Source organism: Pinus tabuliformis, chromosome 7 (genome assembly GCF_031772625.1).
Source record: "Pinus tabuliformis cultivar Carrire ecotype Pingquan chromosome 7, CPIR1, whole genome shotgun sequence".
NCBI lineage: Eukaryota > Viridiplantae > Streptophyta > Pinopsida > Pinales > Pinaceae > Pinus > Pinus tabuliformis.
In genome coordinates, this window is record NC_142293.1 from 1,415,362,386 (window position 1) to 1,415,381,495 (window position 19,110).

At 32.5% G+C, this 19,110-nt stretch overlaps 1 protein-coding gene across 1 annotated transcript; it reads left to right on the plus strand.

The window, feature by feature from the left end:
- The first annotated feature begins 11,131 nt into the window (after window positions 1-11,131).
- LOC149252957 (uncharacterized) lies at window positions 11,132-14,947 on the plus strand. The gene has a single exon (XM_089456739.1). The coding sequence runs from the start codon at window positions 11,210-11,212 to the stop codon at window positions 12,926-12,928; it is 1,719 nt and encodes a 572-aa protein (XP_089312865.1). The 5' UTR covers window positions 11,132-11,209; the 3' UTR covers window positions 12,929-14,947.
- Window positions 14,948-19,110: the final 4,163 nt, after the last annotated feature.

Sequence of the window (19,110 nt, forward strand, 5' to 3'; positions counted from 1 at the left end):
TGAGAAAAATCCTTCCTTTCTGTTTCTGATTTGCCCAGATCACACAGAGTCACAGGGCAAAGAGCATACGCAGAAATGAAAGGTATAGATCCGGTAATAAAAAAAGCTAAATAAACCGAAACCGAAATAAACAGAGAGAAAATAATTGTAAACTGCAAATAAACACTGTATACCTCCAGATTTTAAAAATGACGCAGCTACGGCTACTGGAAACCTTTTCGCGTGAAACGAAAGGGGTTCCTCACTGGAACAGATGCTCCCAACACAACGGAGCAGTCCTCTCGGCCCGAAAGCAGTCAGAAACAATAGATCTAGGAAACGGCAGTCGGATGCAGTTCTACCGACTTCAGATTTGTATCACCAACGGACGCGGCCCTCAAATAGCTCTGATACCATGTAGGAATTTACAGGGTAAGTTCCTCAGACAGAACACCAAAGGACACCGCTCACAAATAGATCACAGATCAATACACCAGTATTTTGACGTGGTTAAGACCCTCAAAGAGGGAAACAGTCCATGGCCTGAGCCAACACGGCCACTTCAGGCAATTTATTAATAAAAGAATGAAAATTTACATATGCTTCTCTCATAGACGGATTACCCTACAAATGACCCTCCATGCTATTTAAATAGAGATCATAGACCAATCGGGTGCTAAGCCACGGATCAAGTATCGGTAATACTGAGGAGAGAATGAACCGTCAGATCACTCCATATCGTGACCGTCGGATTGTAAGTTACAAAATGCACATAGTAAAGAAACACACTTTACCTAACTCTATACCTAACTCTATACTAGATCAAGTTGTACTTAACTATTTCCTATGTGTTGGAATATCCTAACATCCCCCCTTAAGAACAATTTGGGATAGGATTGAAGGATTTACAAATATGACACAATAGGAGAAGGAAGGACTCAGAAGGAGGCACTAGAGCCTATACCAAATTGGGCTTTTCCCTTCCACCTCCGCATAGATGAATCAAACAAAGAAGTTGGGAAAACATTGGGCAACTTAAAGGTAAATTGTCCTATGCCATTTATTTCATTAGCAAGAACTTGTACAAGGTTGAGCTTAATTACACACTTACCAAAAAAAAATCATATTTTTGTGGATACTAACCATGCAATAATTAAGTACTTGATGAATAAATCTGATGTAAATGCTTCAATCATTGGATGGTTATATTTCTATAACATATGGTAAATATAATGTTAAGTTTCAATTACATCTAGTTTTAGGTCAAGTTTTAGTCTGATTTAGTTTTATTACAACAATAAAACTTACTAACTTATTTATATTTAAATCCAATTTTATTCATGAACATATGGTATTTATTTTTCATTGGTTTCTCTTATGTATGCCTTTTTTTCTCAGATGGAAGCATTTGTGAAGCCGAGGAGGTGTCAGAACAACTGAAGGTATTTTTCTATTGATTGATGTATCATTCACATTTTAGCAAGGCTTCCCATTCAACATGTTTCTAGAGTGAGGATTGTCTATAAACGATGGAATAATCTGTTACCTCCTTGTAATTCCTAGCAAAGAATCGATCCAAATTTTTAGTAAATTCCATCTTTGAATTTCTCATACAATTCTATTGGGATCCCAAGCATTAGGAAGCATGGGTCATAGAATTAGCACATAGTGGTTCAGACATAAACTTTTACAAATACCAAAGCATCTGCTTCTATATGAGAAACGAAGACAGATTGTATCTTTCCCTATGCAATCTTGCTACCAGAACCTGGAGACAACTGTCTCACCCTACCCATAATAACCCAAATTGGGATTCCAGGGCAATGACCTTCAACGCTACCTTGAGGCGTTTCACTATCTTGCTCGTTTATAATAATGTTGAAGAACGAAGTGGGAATTTGATGGTGTTGGAAATGTATGATTCAGAGTCCAATGAATGGACTAGAGTTTCCATGGAAGAATCCAGATTTATTAATCCTCATGACGAGGGTCTCTATTCTAATGGAAAGTTTTACTGGATAATTAAATGGAATGCAATCTACTTCATGATAGCATTAGTTATTGTTGAGAGGAGTTGGACAAAAATTACATTGCCAAAGGTTTGAAAAAGTATCTGCCCATACCTAACATCTTTTTATTTAAGGAGAGGAACATGGTAGTATACTATGGAGAGGAACATGGTAGTATACACGTGTAGGTTAAATTATGGTGGTGACGTTGTAGAATGATGTGAACTCCAAGATATATGCATCCTAGAAGGCCATAAGTTTTTCTCGGAAGTAGCAAACAAAGGATGGGTAATGATGGTTGACTGTGAAATGGAAGTATATTTGTGCAATTAGAGCACGACCCAGAAAATTTCAATACCAAGGCGGCTTCACAGGGACCAGAAATTCTCTAGATGGTTTCTTTCAGCCTTCGAATCCAACAACGTTTGGTGACCTTAGGCAGTGAAAAGTTTCAATCAAATAATTAATCTCTTAAGAAGCAAAGGTCCCTGCATTTCACACTTCTTAACTCAATCTTTCAGCCTTCGAATCCAACAACGTTTGGTGGCATTAGGCAGTGAAAAGTTTCAATCAAATAATTAATCTCCTAAGAAGCAAAGGTCCCTGCATTTCACACTTAACTTAATATGTCCAGACTTTGTATTATAGGTGTCACATTCAGCATTCAATTTACTTTTTGATGTATGTCTTGTAGAATATGATTTCTTTTAATCATAGAAAATAGGTTTCTTGTGATTTGTTTGACTGGTTTTACAAGTGAGTCATTTTGATGCAACCGGGATTCTATATTATAGAAAATGATTAATTTCTAACACTGAATTATGTCCAGACTTTGTATTATAGGTGTCACATTCAGCATTCAATTTACTTTTTGATGTATGTCTTGTAGAATATGATTTCTTTTAATCATAGAAAATAGGTTTCTTGTGATTTGTTTGACTGGTTTTACAAGTGAGTCATTTTGATGCAACCAGGATTATATATTATAGAAAATGATTAATTTCTAACACTGAATTGTGAATAAAACCAAAACCAAATTATGAGAATATAGATTTTGATAGAAAATATTTCTTTTTTTATATGGAAATTTGAATAAGATCAAATTATTAGAAATATTTTGATAGAAAATGTTTATTTTTTCATATGGAAATTTGAATAAGATCAAATTACTAGAATGTAGATTTTTGTAGCAGAGTATATTCTTTGTATGAATTTTTAGTGTCAGAATTTTGTGCCCCAATGTTTCTATATATAATTTTGATTTTTAGTGAAAGAATTTTATGTGATTTTTATTTTCAATGTAAGAATTTTGTAGCCTCAAGTTTCTAGTAAACTTTTCTCTATCATCAGTATGAAAGATTCACTCAAAATATGAAGCTACAAAATTCTTATACAATTAGATTAATTTATTTTGATTTATTTTGGCTTAGAGTGTTGTTTGGTAATTTTATTACAGAAATTATAAAATATAAATTGATTAGAAAACAAATTTAAATCTATAGTTATTAGGAAAATTTGTAATAAAGTCAATAATTACTATAAGAATTGATATACATGCACCTTAACATAGCATAAAGCACATTTAGCTTTAGTTAGCTTTAGTACTTGCATGTGGTGTACATGCACATTAACAAAGAATAAATCACACTTAGCTTTAGTTAGTTTAGTGTTTGCATGTAGTTAGGATTAACTTAGCTGCTTTATGTTTTGATCATTAGTAGATATACATAATTCATTCTTTCTTCTTGCAAGTTTATGTAATTATTCTCGAGGTCCTTACCTATCCATGCTCTAATAATTTAATAGTATGAAAGGAAATAGAACCTTTAATGGGTAATAGTATGGAAGGAAAGAGAACCTTTAATGGGAGAAAATATTGAGCTACAAAATTCTTACATAGTGAAATATAAACATCATACATTAATATCATTTTATTCATGTGCAGTGCAACTTTAGAATTAGATGTTCCAGAAGGAAAAAACTATAAAATATAAATTATTTTAAAATTGTTTCAAATATGTAAATCTTAGTCAAGTCTATAATAAAATCTGATTACTCTGTTGTGATTTGTTGCACCTATTAACAATTTTTGTCTACTTTCCCCATTATGGATTCCATTATCTTGAAGAATTGATGAATGGTATGCTGGTTGTGTTTCTTGAACATTAATTTAGCATTGTTCAAACACTTTTCACTAAGACACATTGTTAGATATTTTGCTGCATAAAAAATGCATGAAACCATAATTTGCACTCCATTTATTCCTTTCATTTTTGCATTAATTTCCTATTTTCAATTCCTATGAGATTGAAAAGCCTTCTTCAATTGTGTCAGCATTATTTCCATATTGAATGTTGATGTGGTTGAAACATATTGAATTTTGATGTGGTTGAAGTAAAATTGTGTTGTTGGATTGGCCATAAAATTTGTTGATCTTATACCTTCTGATATGGCTAACCTCCCAACTATCAAAGGTCACCAAAGAGGTTATGGTCCATTTAGTTTCCTTTGTATTTGGACATTCAAGTTTAAGGGAGGTCATTAAGATTTGGATACAGTTTTGAAATCCCATAATACTATATATGTTGTGGTAACTAATGTTTTCTAGCAATTTGTAATATTTTGAGGAAATTTAGAGATAGAAATATTCCATGCATATTTCAGTTATATTTGTCCTCCCATAGAGTATATCATTTATCTTGAACCCACAGGGCTTGGACATTCCAGTGATTTGCAGTCCTTCTAGCAAAGCTAGAGACACTGTCATATGGTTTGCAGCTTTTTCGATATTGCGTACATATTTTAACAACATTTAGTTACCTATGGAGTATTTTATGCCTCTTAAGTTTGTTGGGTCTGCGTTTTCTTTTGATTTCTTATCTGGTTAAGTTTAGTTTATCTAGTCATATTCCTTTAAAAGAGGATAAAAACTTACAATACTTTCTATATTAGGTACATACATGCTTCAGTGTTCTAGGTACTATTTAGACTCAACAAAAATGCTCAAAGCCATTACAAACAAACCCATTATGTCACTTGTGCGAATTGAACCTTGTTGGAGAAGATAACAATCATTCCTCTCAACTACTTGAAATAAACCCAACTAATACTCTACTATTATTTTTATTAAAAAAACATAAAATTTTAAAAATAAAATAAAAAATTTATACCACACATTCAAATGAGTATATGATATTTTTTTATTTGATAAATAATAAAATATTAATACAAATTTAAAAATATTTTTAAACTCATATAATTTTAAAAACCATATAATATCTATCTTTCTAAATCTCACAATATTATAAACCAAAATATGAAATTAACATGAAACTACAGTAAACAAAAAACAAAAAACGCTAATAAAAAATATATATTTTAGAAATTTAAAATAAAGAATAACTAACATAATTTTTGAATGAAAAAGGAATTACTTGTCTTTTTTACAACTCTTATTAAATATTTTGAACAAAAATTAAACTTTATTAAACTTTACCACTTCATTAGTTGAACATTGGTGTGCAACATGAGCAATGAAGTGTGTTCTTTGGTGATTGATGGTTGATTAGGTGGATTCATAAATAAATTGCAAAACAATTTTTTTAAAGAAGAAGTTATGATTTATAATTATTTTATATTTTTTATCGAGCTAAAAAGAATTGTTATCTATAAGGAATTGTTATCTATACATCCTGCGAATTGTTATTAGTGTGGGTTTTTTTACATAATTAGTAAATATATATTAATGACAATTAATTTTTTTGTTGTAAATTTCAGCACTTTATATTCATTATAAAAGAATGAAGGATTACATTGTTATCATGTCCATACCCATGCCCCCAACGATACGAACCCACAAAACTAGTAACCTCCATTGGAGCCAAAACATGCACATCTATGAACACAACTACTAACAAATACATTTCATTTACGCCATGAAAACACTAAACTAAACAAGGTATAAGTCTAGGTACACTTATCCAAGAGATGTGAATAGGAAAGGAAATGAGCAGCATGAACTTAAAAACATTGTCCAGTTTGTAACCATTTCTTTAGAGAAATACCAACAATACTTTCCTCCATAAAGATCAGAAAAGCATCCATAGTGCGCACAAAACGAAAGAGGAAACAACATGACATAAGAACATAGGAAGCACAATAATTGCAATGCTAAGAGGAGACGATACACAACAAAAACCTCCAAAAACAAGAAATTTGTATGGTTATGGCCAATGATTTAAAATGACGTCAGTAATTTGAGAGCCAGAAGCCATTTGGAAATGTACCATAGTACACATGCATGCAAACTGGGAGAAGATGCACTATCTCGTCAAGCGAAACTAGAACCATTTCATCAATATTATGGACCATAAACACCAACGTATTGAAAACATTGAAACACTTTCACCATTAGGATAATGTTGACCAAAAACACAGGCCCCTGGACTTGAAATGCTATAAAGATAACAATTGAAAAGGCTCTAGGCTCTAAAGGGGAATAGCAAAACACCCACAAGTCCCACTTCACCTCGATGAAATCCGTAAGAAGTGGAGCAAGAAAACAAGCAAAATATTCCCATTCTATGTACTTTAGACTGATAATAAGAAAGCAACTGCCCACAAGAATCCAGACCTAAAGAACATATGCAAAATTGATGAGAAAAATACCTGGAGTCATTGTCCTAGTCACGGTCAGAGGATATAGAGTAGGTGTCTAGACATTATCAGCCAAAGTATCAGTGGGATCACCAGAGGAAGAATCACTCATGAAGAATCTTTCTACTCGAGCCAAATGAGAGTCTGAATTATCCAGACATAACCTCTAGTTGTGGAGCATACACTTAATTTCCTCTAATGAAGAGAAAAATTTGTAATTTTTCACTTGTTTATCTTTGAAGATGAGACACAATAGAGTAACCATATGTTGATGTAAAACCAGAGAATTCATAAAATGAAGCCAACTTTTCTAGAATCTACCAAGGTCCGGAACCCATTTCATATCTTCCTCCACCAATTCAGAGTCAGAGTGATAAGGATGTTCCCTTGCCTCCCTATTTTCCATCAATAAAATTTCCTTCCTCACTTCCAAAGGAACAACATCAAGAAGAGTAGCAACAAATTCATAGGCAAAAGGGTGAACCCTTTTATGCCCAATGTTACCTCCATCACCCCTCTTATTGTTAATTCTCTATCAAAGAGGTGTGAGCACAACTACAAGTGAAGAATAGGGACAAAGAATGATAGAAATTCTACCTATAAAGTAGGAAGAAGGATGATACACGAAACCCTGACCTCCTGACTTGAATACAATGAAATCGTTACCTAATGGCTACACTACAGGAGAAAAACCCATAATATTTTCAAACTCACCACATCTCAGGTTCATGACATAACCCAAAAATAACTTGTGAAACTCGCTTCTGCAGAGTCTAAATAGTAAGAAACTAAAATGATTCCTCTAACCTTGAAAATTACCAATAAACATGGAATTCAAGTCACATTGATCAAACTGCAATTGGCTAAATAAACTAAATTCTAGAGCTACAAACACAGATGTTAAAGTTTTTAGAGGTAGAGAGTAGGGATACCAAACGCAAATGTCAAAAACTACCCACAGACACTGGGAAAGTTTCCTTAAAGACTCAGTTAAACAAGACAATTGTGAAATTACCCTCAAATACCCAGAGCAACATATTCATGACAAAATAATTAGAGCAACATATTCATGACAAAATAATTAGTAAAGATATATTCATGACAAAAAAATTCTAAAAATATAAGTTACACATAGAACATTCCTAAGTGGGCTGCCCATAATTTAATTGATACTCCATATTACCACAATGCATTGAGCCATTGACGGTTTCTTGCTAATGTTTGTTGTTGCTAAATAATTTTAAAATAATTTGTTATGTTAATAATGCTATAGTTTGAGAAAGAAGAGTTTAGAAATTTTGCTAATCTCTTACCAATGTCGCAGTGTGTCCTTATGTCCAATGTAATTAGAGACGTCATAGTAGATATAACTAGTGTCCATCATTTTAGATCACTATTGTGACTTTAGTTCTTTGTTTTTTCTATCTATTATGTTTTTAGATTTGGTCCAAGTGACCATAAGTCCCTCTATCCCTCTATTATGAGTGGGTCATGGTTTTCTTTGTCTCTTTGTTATGGTATCATGATATGATTTGGGATCAAGGCTAGACTTATTAAAAATGTCAAAATCCAAGTTTTGGTTTTTAATTAAGAGCATATATTTTATATAATATATGTAATTGAAATATATGCACTATATGTGTGTTATTGTAAGTTTATGTGTGAGTGTGTGTGTTTCTAGTAAGAGATTTCAATAATTAAAATGCATATCAAGGCATACACTATTCTCTATAGGTGCTTTCATCCATCTATTTCCCTTCTTCCATATCTATATCTACATAGCCACAACCATATATTACATCTCTAACATGTATTTATGGATTTTTTTGAAAAATGTTCATTTGACATATATTTTTTTGTGTGGTTCATGCTCTAAGTAATGATAATTATTTATGAATGCATTTGAATAATAATGTATAGTTATAACTTTAATAACATTTTATATAAACTTTACATGTTATAAGTTCACTTCTATCACAATTTTTTGTTTGTATTTTCCACTAAAGTGAAGCAAATATATTTGTAATGGGATTTGTAATGGGACCTTTTTATTGATAGAAATGTTACACTCAATCATGATAATATAGTATTTGATGCAAGGAGAAAAATGACATAATTAATATTATTTTTGACATAATTGATTTGTCAATAACATTAACAAATTATTGAATGATGTTCTTCATAATACTTTGACAACCTTTAATATAAATAAAATTCTTAAAAAAAAAATCTTTTAAATATGAATATTATTTTCATGAATTTATAAAAAAGAATCATGAACTAAAAGTGATTGTGTTTGACTAAGAGTTTGCTTAACCATGTAGGGAAACAAGTTAACAACCCAAGACCAAAACCAAGTTAACAACCCAAAACCTATAAATATTTGGTAGGAGTGGAAGTTTACCCCTTAGAGAAAACCATTAGATTATTTTAGAAAGAGTAATTTTTTTTAATAATAATGATGAGCTATTCCACACTTATTAATAATAAATGATAAATATTATTTCACTATTAATTTGACAATTAAATTATTATAGATTTTACCATTATTTAAAAACATTATATATATATATATATATATATATATATATATATATATATATATATATATGATTTTTTTAAATATATTTAAATAAATAATATACATTAAAAAATTTTGAAATACTTTTAAAAATATTATTTATTTAAAATATAAAACATTATAATATAATGTTTTATTATATATAAAAATTAAATTAAAATTTAGAAACTCAAAAATATAATATTTTCCTTTTAATTAGTATAAATATTTAAAATATATACTTCACTTATTTCTATCTTACTAGAACCAAGAGAAAAAAACGTTCATGCCAGGAATTAGATGCTCCACATCCTAATGTGGACACCCATATGAATATAAAGAAAAGCAACTTATAATATTATAATATATTTTATAATAATTTCCTAATATGGACACCCATGTGAATATAAAGAAAAGCAACATAGAATATTATAATATATTTTATAATAATTTATTGGATCGTATTTGCTTCTCATTTATTATTATTATTATTATATAATTATATATATATAATTGATTTTATTGTTTATTTATAAAAATATATTTATAAATTTATAGTAAATTATGATATATTATTGGGTAAATTAAATTATTGATAATGCAATTAATTTAATTTAATTTAATTATAAATAATATAATAATATTCTTTTTATAAATCATTTTAGGTTTAGAAGTATAATAAATAAAATATAACAATGAAATTAATTCTAAATAAGTTAATATAAGAAGTGTGACTTGTCTAAACTTGCTTAAGTTAGAAAGTATATGAAAATTTTAAAAATAACTGAGTCTATAGTTTCGTAGTCATTTAGAAAATTAAGAAGTCCAAAAAAATAACAATTTGACCAGTGATATTTGGACAAAATCTTGGAGCCAAATTAGTTGAACTCTACTCAAATCTTAAATTTGTAGTTCATTTTATTAATAATGTAATAATGTGAAGGCACTCGTATTTTTATGTAGGATCACTATTAAAACTCAATTCATTATTTCAATGAGGATATCAAAGGCTGAATGATAATCTTATTCATGGATGCAGCTCTTGTTGAATTTCCTATGGAATTTTATTGCAAAACATTCTTCATGTTGAAGATTTAGTCTTATATCTACTTCTGTTGTGACAATGTGTTCAATGATACATCAAAGATATTATGGAAAACCAAAAGTAAGAACTGAAAAAGAAAAAAAAAAGAAAAAAGAAAAAAATCTAAATGCTACATTTTAAAATTATGATTTAAAAAAATAATAATTATTATTTAAATTTGAAATTATAATTTAAAAGAGAATTTTTTATTTTTTAAAATAGCAAAAATAATATAATATTTTAAATATATATATTTAATTATAATTAAATATAAATTACTTATTACATCAAAGCTTTAAATTATTTATAAATAACATTCTTAACTTTAAAGATTGGGAAAAAACAATTACATTCTCACAATGTTAGATTAATTAAAGAATGGAGAAAAAGAAAAAGTCATGAAATGATTCTCTTTACCTCACATCATCGAACGTGCCTAAACGGAGGATTGGGAATCCGGTAAAGAAGGCATGGCGAACCATATGTTCGTAGTCAGTAAAGAAGATTTCAAAAAAGAAATCAGATGTTCAAAATCAAATTCCTTACTGATAAAGTTAATAAGGTTGTACGTTAATTGGCGTGTGCAGAATTTAATTTTAATTGAGATCGGCAGTAACCTGTGCCAGTTATACAAGCCTGGTAAATCTCGTACATGGAGAGATTGTTCTTCTATCCAGAGTAACGACCCTAATATAAATTCAGTATAATTTGGACAAAAAAATACAACTTTTATCCAACAATGAGATTAATTAAGGCTTCTATTAGGCAATAGAATTCATTCAATTTTGGTCAAAAACTTGATTTGTGAAGGGCTTCTAGTAGGCAATAGAATTAAATGTTCTGTTCAAAAACTTGATTTGTGCAAAATTTGCAGAGTCAATATTGATTTCAGAAAAGCTTCCCCATAGATTGTATTTTGAAATGGCTGTATTCAGAGATTGGCAAGGAAGGCGATGTATGATGCAGTTTTTAATTCTTAAGTTGCTTGTCTGGTTGGGAGTGCTCTGTAATATTGCTCTAGCACAGCTCGAGTTAAGTGAAAACTTAACAGGTTTTGTTAGTTTTCCTGACGTGGTGATTACCTGTATAGGCAATGCGGCAATTTTTATTACCAGTTTATTAGTAGGAAGACTCGATCTCGAGATGGGTGCCAGGGATGCTTTGGCCACCATAGGAGGTCCTAAATTGGCTGACATAAATGGATTTGGACTCTCAACATGCAGGATAGGGGATGCTTCTGTTGTAATGCTCTCAAACCCCAAGCCCAATTCTTCCATCAGGCAATTCGTGAAATATATTTCCAAGGCCTATAATGTTCATTCCATCTTACTGCCATGCCTGACTAAGTTAGAATTTGCACGAGTTGCTGGCGAGAGCTGTATCTGCAGGGGGTCATGCAGATGCATTGTATTCAGGACGGTAGAACAGATCACAATCATGATCGCTTGTAGAATGCCTGGAACTCTAAAGAGACTGTCTGATTCTCTGTGTCTACTCCCATCTCTGAGCTGCCTCAGAAATGGCTGTCATGGCTGCAACCAGGGCCTGCTACATGTGGAGGGCCAGAGATTGACAGAGCGTGAGTCCATGGTGGGATCCCCTGCTGCAATATATCAAATGCCTAACTTTTTTGAGGAATCCCCCATTTTAAATGAGCACAATTGCATCTGCATTCCAGTGCATGAAGCAGAGAATGACGTCTGGACAAAGATGCTGATCAGATCTTTGAAGTCTAAAGATAAGGAAGACAGAGGAATCAGAATCATGGCTTCGGATGATCTGGAAAATTACATTGCCCAAAGAGGGAAATGCTCAGCACGATTAAAATACAGCACTGCTTCCTTAATATTGCCAAGAATCACAGAAGTATTAGTGAACCTTGTTCTAACTTTCTGGTTCAGAGTTGATGGCTTTTCTAGCTCTCTGGTTGCGAGGAGGGCGATAAGAGATCATCTCGTTGATAGTAAAGGAAGTGGGTTTGCTGCCAATGCCTTTTTAACCGAGGCTCGAGTTAATTCAAATGCTACTAATACCCATGTTTGCCAAGTGCTAACCTTCAGAGGTAATCGTCTAAACCTCAGAACATTATCCTTTATAGTGTGTTCTGTCAACATGATTTGCTCCATTAGTTGGGCTCTGCTTATTGCTTTTGAAGGAGGTCCTGGAAAATGGTATGATACAAAGTCCATGCCACCCTCTAAAGCCAGAGTTGCTGTAATAATGACAGCCATTATTATTGCCTTGGGCTTGGACTGCTTGCATGTGTATTTGAATGCTATCAGTGATGGACTTAGTTGGAGAAAAATTCCAATGATTTGGACAGTGATTGTTTTGGAGATAGCATTCATTGTATCAGGCAGCGCAATGGCACGATTTTGGGATGTAAAGGCTTTTGGGCATAAAGGTTTTTGGGTATACAGTGCTCTACAAGGACTGGTTTGGGTGAAGTGGGGAGTTGGCAGTTGTCTTCTCGGTGAGTATTCCCAGGAATTTGGTTTCAGTGAGACTTCGGTAGAACTTGGTTCCAGACAGCTCTGGTGCACTGACAGAGGTGGAGTTCTAGTCTACTCCTCTTCATTCTTGCTCAATGCTATCTTGGCTGGAGTTCGGGGAAAGTGGGAGTACTCTCCAACCAGTTAACGAGGTTCGAAACTGTTGAAGAAATTTTTTTGGGTTTCTTTTTTAATTTTATAGAAGCTCTATGTTTAAAGAATATAGCTCCTCGCTTCAATCAAGCAGAGATATGCTGTGAGATAGGTTGCTGAAGCAAGAAGATTAGAGAGTTGTAAAACTATATCTGTGAAGCCTGAAAGGACTGTGGGTAAATATCTCAGTAAAAGCTGTGTTAAAGGTGTTTTACAGAGGTTTCACTATGTTAAATGAATGGTGTGGCTATGTGAGGGCTGTGGAAACCTTCTACATGATGGGCCTCCATCCCACTCTCTGCTATGTTTGGGTTCAAGGGCAGGGTAAGAGATAGACAGAAGCCTTGAAGAATTTTTTTGGGTTTCTTTTTTAATTTTATAGAAGCTCTATGTTTAAAGAATATAGCTCCTCGCTTCAATAAAGCAGAGATATGCTCTGAGATAGGTTGCTGAAGCAAGAAGATTAGAGAGTTGTAAAACTATATCTGTGAAGCCTGAAAGGACTGTGGGTAAATATCTCAGTAAAAGCTGTGTTAAAGGTGTTTTACAGAGGTTTCACTATGTTGAATGAATGGTGTGGCTATGTGAGGGCTGTGGAAACCTTCTACATGATGGGCCTCCATCCCACTCGCTGCTATGTTTGGGTTCAAGGGCAGGGTAAGAGATAGACAGAAGCCTTGAAGAATTTTTTTTGGTTTTCTTTTTTAATTTTATAGAAGCTCTATGTTTAAAGAATATAGCTCCTCGCTTCAATCAAGCAGAGATATGCTGTGAGATAGGTTGCTGAAGCAAGAAGATTAGAGAGTTGTAAAACTATATTTGTGAAGCCTGAAAGGACTGTGGGTAAATATCTCAGTAAAAGCTGTGTTAAAGGTGTTTTACAGAGGTTTCACTATGTTGAATGAATGGTGTGGCTTCAATCAAGCAGAGATATGCTGTGAGATAGGTTGCTGAAGCAAGAAGATTACAGAGTTGTAAAACTATACCTGTGAAGCCTGAAAGGACTGTGGGTAAATATCTCAGTAAAAGCTGTGTTAAAGGTGTTTTACAGAGGTTTCACTATGTTGAATGAATGGTGTGGCTATGTGAGGGCTGTGGAAACCTTCTACATGATGGACCTCCATCCCACTCTCTGCTATGTTTGGGTTCAAGGGCAGGGTAAGAGATAGACAGAAGCCTTGAAAAAAAAAATTGGGTTTCTTTTTTAATTTTATAGAAGCTCTATGTTTAAAGAATATAGCTCCTCGCTTCAATCAAGCAGAGATATGCTGTGAGATAGGTTGCTGAAGCAAGAAGATTACAGAGTTGTAAAACTATATCTGTGAAGCCTGAAAGGACTGTGGGTAAATATCTCAGTAAAAGCTGTGTTAAAGGTGTTTTACAGAGGTTTCACTATGTTGAATGAATGGTGTGGCTATGTGAGGGCTGTGGAAACCTTCTACATGATGGGCCTCCATCCCACTCTCTGCTATGTTTGGGTTCAAGGGCAGGGTAAGAGATAGACAGAAGCCTTGAAGAATTTTTTTGGGTTTCTTTTTTAATTTAATAGAAGTTCTATGTTTAAAGAATATAGCTCCTCGCTTCAATCAAGCAGAGATATGCTGTGAGATAGGTTGCTGAAGCAAGAAGATTAGAGAGTTGTAAAACTATATCTGTGAAGCCTGAAAGGACTGTGGGTAAATATCTCAGTAAAAGCTGTGTTAAAGGTGTTTTACAGAGGTTTCACTATGTTGAATGAATGGTGTGGCTATGTGAGGGCTGTGGAAACCTTCTACATGATGGGTCTCCATCCCACTCTCTGCTATGTTTGGGTTCAAGGGCGGGTTAAGAGATAGAGAGAAGCCTTGGGTGTGCACTCTCCGCTATGTTTGGGTTCAAGGGCGGGTTAAGAGATAGAGAGAAGCCTTGGGTGTGCAGGGCAGCATGAGTCATTTTACTCTAAATATAAGAAATTATATCCTCCTGGAAAATTATAAGTAAAAATAAATTTATCTCACACCAAACAACCCTTTGTTGTTTTAGTGTAAACTTATACTCAAAAGTAAGAAGATTTGATTTATACATGAAGGCAATGGTGTACTTAATTTAGGTGGCCTGAACAAAAATGATGGATGGCATTTTTTATTTTTTTCCTGAATGTTTTAAAATATTAATAAAATTTAAATTGATTTTTAAGTAGAGCATTCTGTATTTGTTTTGATTTTCTTAATGAATTTAATCTCGCATTGAAATATGCAGTCTTTCTGTAACAACTCAAGCTTTCAAGTCAAACAAAATTTAAAATAGCTTTCTTCTGGTGCTTGTTTTGATTTGATTAGTGGATTTAATTTCACAATGGAAAATTTAGTTTTTTTTGGTAATCATTTAAATTTTTTTAAACCAACTAATTTTATGTAATAACTTAAAAAAATAAATCACATTGATATATTAGAGTTGACAAGTTTCGAACCTTTATCAAAGTTCATCAAAACATAGATGAATTTCAGTAATAGAGGTTTGAAAAGCGTCGACCCTAAATTGTCAATATCATCTTTCCAAAAAAATAAATTTAAATAATAAATCCCAGAAACTTCCAATTTGAAAATTAAACCAAACATTTTAAAATTGTTTTTCAAAATTGTATTTTTTTTGTTCTTCAAACATGCATCTATCCAATGACAAAATATGTATGGAGGTCGGACAATGAGTCTGTCCCTCAACTCCATGAAATGCTATGCAGAAAGGTCATCTTCCACAATAGCTTGTTTGGTGGAACTGTCCAAGTGATTTTTTTTAAATAAATCGGGGGCTAGTCCCTTTAGAAGCTTGTATTAGGTCCAAAGTACATATTTACATTATATACAACTGTCTCAATCACATTAGTGACATTTTTACAGAAGCAAGATAGTACAAATATCTGCTGCAGGAGCAGCCGTAAACGTGCAGCGAGGGGAATAGAACCCGGGTGGGGAGGTGGCAAGCCGACCGTCTCGACTGCGGGGGTATAAGCCTAGGTGCACTTGTCCAAGTGATTTTACTACTTATACAACTCCTGTCGCCTAGTAAGTAGGAGGCGGTCAAATGCATCAAGCGAGTATAAGTATGTCTTCCTGTGCTAGCTTTCAGTGGGGGGAAGAGCATCCCCGCTGAAGAAGCACCATTTACATATTACATATAATCGCCATCCAATGACAAAATATGTATGGAGAGTCTGTCCCTCAGCTCCATGAAATGCTATGCAAAAAGGTTATCTTCCACAATAGCTTGTTTGGTGGAACTGTCCAAGTGATTTTACTACTTATACAACTCCTACCACCTAGTAAGTAGGAGGCGGTCAAATGCATCAAGCGAGTATAAGTATGTCTTCCTGTGCTAGCTTTCAATGGGGGGAAGAGTATAAGTATGTCTTCCTGTGCTAGCTTTCAATGGGGGGAAGAGCATCCCTGCTGAAGAAGCACCATTTACATATTACATATAATTGCCGAAGTGAGAAGATACAACAGCCAAAGCTGCGAAGCGAAATTGGGAATGGAGCCAAACCATCACATCAATCACAATAATCGAGATACATTCTCAAATGAAACATAATATGCTGCGTGCGCAGCACTCATACTGGGACTCGATCACGGGTAGGGAGCATGAAAAACGTTTGCCCCAACTACGCGAACCATGCACTCGTGTGCAGTGTTCTTGTGCTAGATTTGATTTCTTTAATAAATTGAATCTCACATTGAAATATTTCAGTTTTCGTGTAACAATTTAAGAACTTTTAACGCCAAATAAATTGTGTAGTGTGAATTACAATGTAGATGGGAGTGATTCACACTTAATCTGTTTACATATATTAATAATTACGCTTTTTCGTTCCTAATTTTTTTTTATTATTTAAATGGTTTTATATTGTAAAAATAAAATAAAAAATATAGTCTTTAAGGTATAGTTTAATTGATTATTATTGTGAAAATGAAATCTTGTGAATAAGAAATTTAAGATTCATTTTCTTACGAAAGGAAATAATGGTAGCTGCCAAAATTACCCATCTTACACTAGTAACTCAATTGTCCATTTTATAAACACTTAAAAATATAAATATTACATTTATGTCACATATTGTATGAAATAAAAATATAAACATTACATTTATTTTACATACTGTATGAAATAAAATAAGTATAATATTTATTTCAGGTATTGCAGGAAAGGTTTATACTTATTTGTATTAAGCCTGCCCTCAATATGTATTAACAAAAAAATATTAAACAAAAAAATATTAAAGTTTTTTATTAGTTGTATTATAAATTATAAGTTTTTCACATGGTATATAATTTTTTTATTTTTATTTTAATTATCAATATAAAATATTAAAGTTTTTTATTAGTTGTATTATAAATTATAAGTTTTTTACATGGTATATAATTTTTTTATTTTTATTTTAATTATCAATATATTTGAGAAATTATAATCTATGTTTTTTTGGAATTATAAACTAAACAAGTTTGACATAGTTTCTTTTCTATATAGGAACATATTAATATTAAAGTATTAGTATTTGTTTTATTAATTGGATTATAAACTTTTAAAAAGAAAATATTTGGATTTCTTCCATATATTATATGAAAGTTTTATTCCTTAAACATTTAATGCAAGGTTGGAAATTATCATATATACCTTTTCGAAAGTCATTAAAAAAGGCAAATTTTGAATTTCTCCCCCATATTACATGAAGATATACTAATACAAAGTTGGAAATGATCAGATGTGCCCAATGCTCTTTAAAACTGAAAGAAAACAAACTTTAGATTTCTCCTATAAAAAAAACAATCTCATTCCTTAATTGGTATATATGTCATTTCATTCTTTTCTTTTTTGTAATCTTTATATGTCCAATTGATATTATTTCATCACAAATTACCAAAAATGTTTAGAATTAAATTAACAACTTTTCCAATTATCTATTGTTTTCCATTGTAATTTTGTTCTCAAAATGTAGTAAATATGTTGGGAAACAAGTGAAGCGTATAAACAAGTGTGAAAAATAGACATTCATTATTTTCCATTATAATTTTGTTCTTAGAATGTGCTAGATATATTGGAAAAAAAGTGAAGTGTAAATAAGTGTGAAAATGAGACTTAAAAAATATATAATAATCACTAAGAGCCCATCATTAAAAAATGAGACTCAAGGACTTCAAAGATACACACTAGAGTTCAAGCCTTATTGTGAAAGTGAAGAGCATTAGAGTTCTGTTAGAGCCTAGATTTACCTCAGGCTGAAAAGGTAAGCTTCTAGGTCCACATCAAACCACGCTCAGCCTCGTAGCTAGCCCTATGAGGATAGGAGAGGGCTCTCTCCGAGTCAATCTCAACAAAAGATAATCGATGGGGCTTGAGATGACTGATTTAACAACTGATCTTAGGCTAGATATGAAGTGCAAGGATTTGATTTGATTTTTGGGGGTTTTTTGTTGGAAAAAGGGAAAGGCAAATTTGGGTCCGAGGATGAGGCCAAATTTTTGCAGAGTTCAGGTTGGGGCAAGGTAGGTAGTAGTTTTGATGCTTTAGATAAAATGTATGGATCGAAAAGACTGCTAAGGAGCTGAAAAGGGCAAGAGGCTGCAAGAATCCTCTCCAAACAGATGAAAACATATAAAACTAAACAAATTTTAAGGCAGAGCACAACAAGCCAAATGAATTCTACCTTTGTCACTCAATTTGTTTAATTTCAGAAGCAAAGAGAAGGGAAATGGCATACATAACACATCAATGAACTTACACTTGCATCAAGAAAAACACCATCAAAACACAGAGCCACAAGGATCCCAACAAGTGCTGCAAAACCCTGGTCTTTCCTTTGCCAAAAATGCAGAAATCAAATGTACAATGAAGTGCCAAGAAATCCCAAGTGTCCAACCATGCTAATGACTAAAAAAAACATAATATAGACAAAACATAGCTCATCCTAGCCTCTAGGGGTCAAGCTCACATGTTTAGGAGCTGATCCAACTGATTCTAAACTAGGAACTAGAAATTAGGCCATGAAACTGCCTGCCTCTATAAACTAGGGAACTGATTCATTCAATTTCAAACAACTTTTTAACTGATGAATCTACCTTACCAAGTGATAATTTGACATATTTACATCATAATCCATCAATATACATCAAATTACATCATAATTTTTCCATTAGGAAAGTAAAA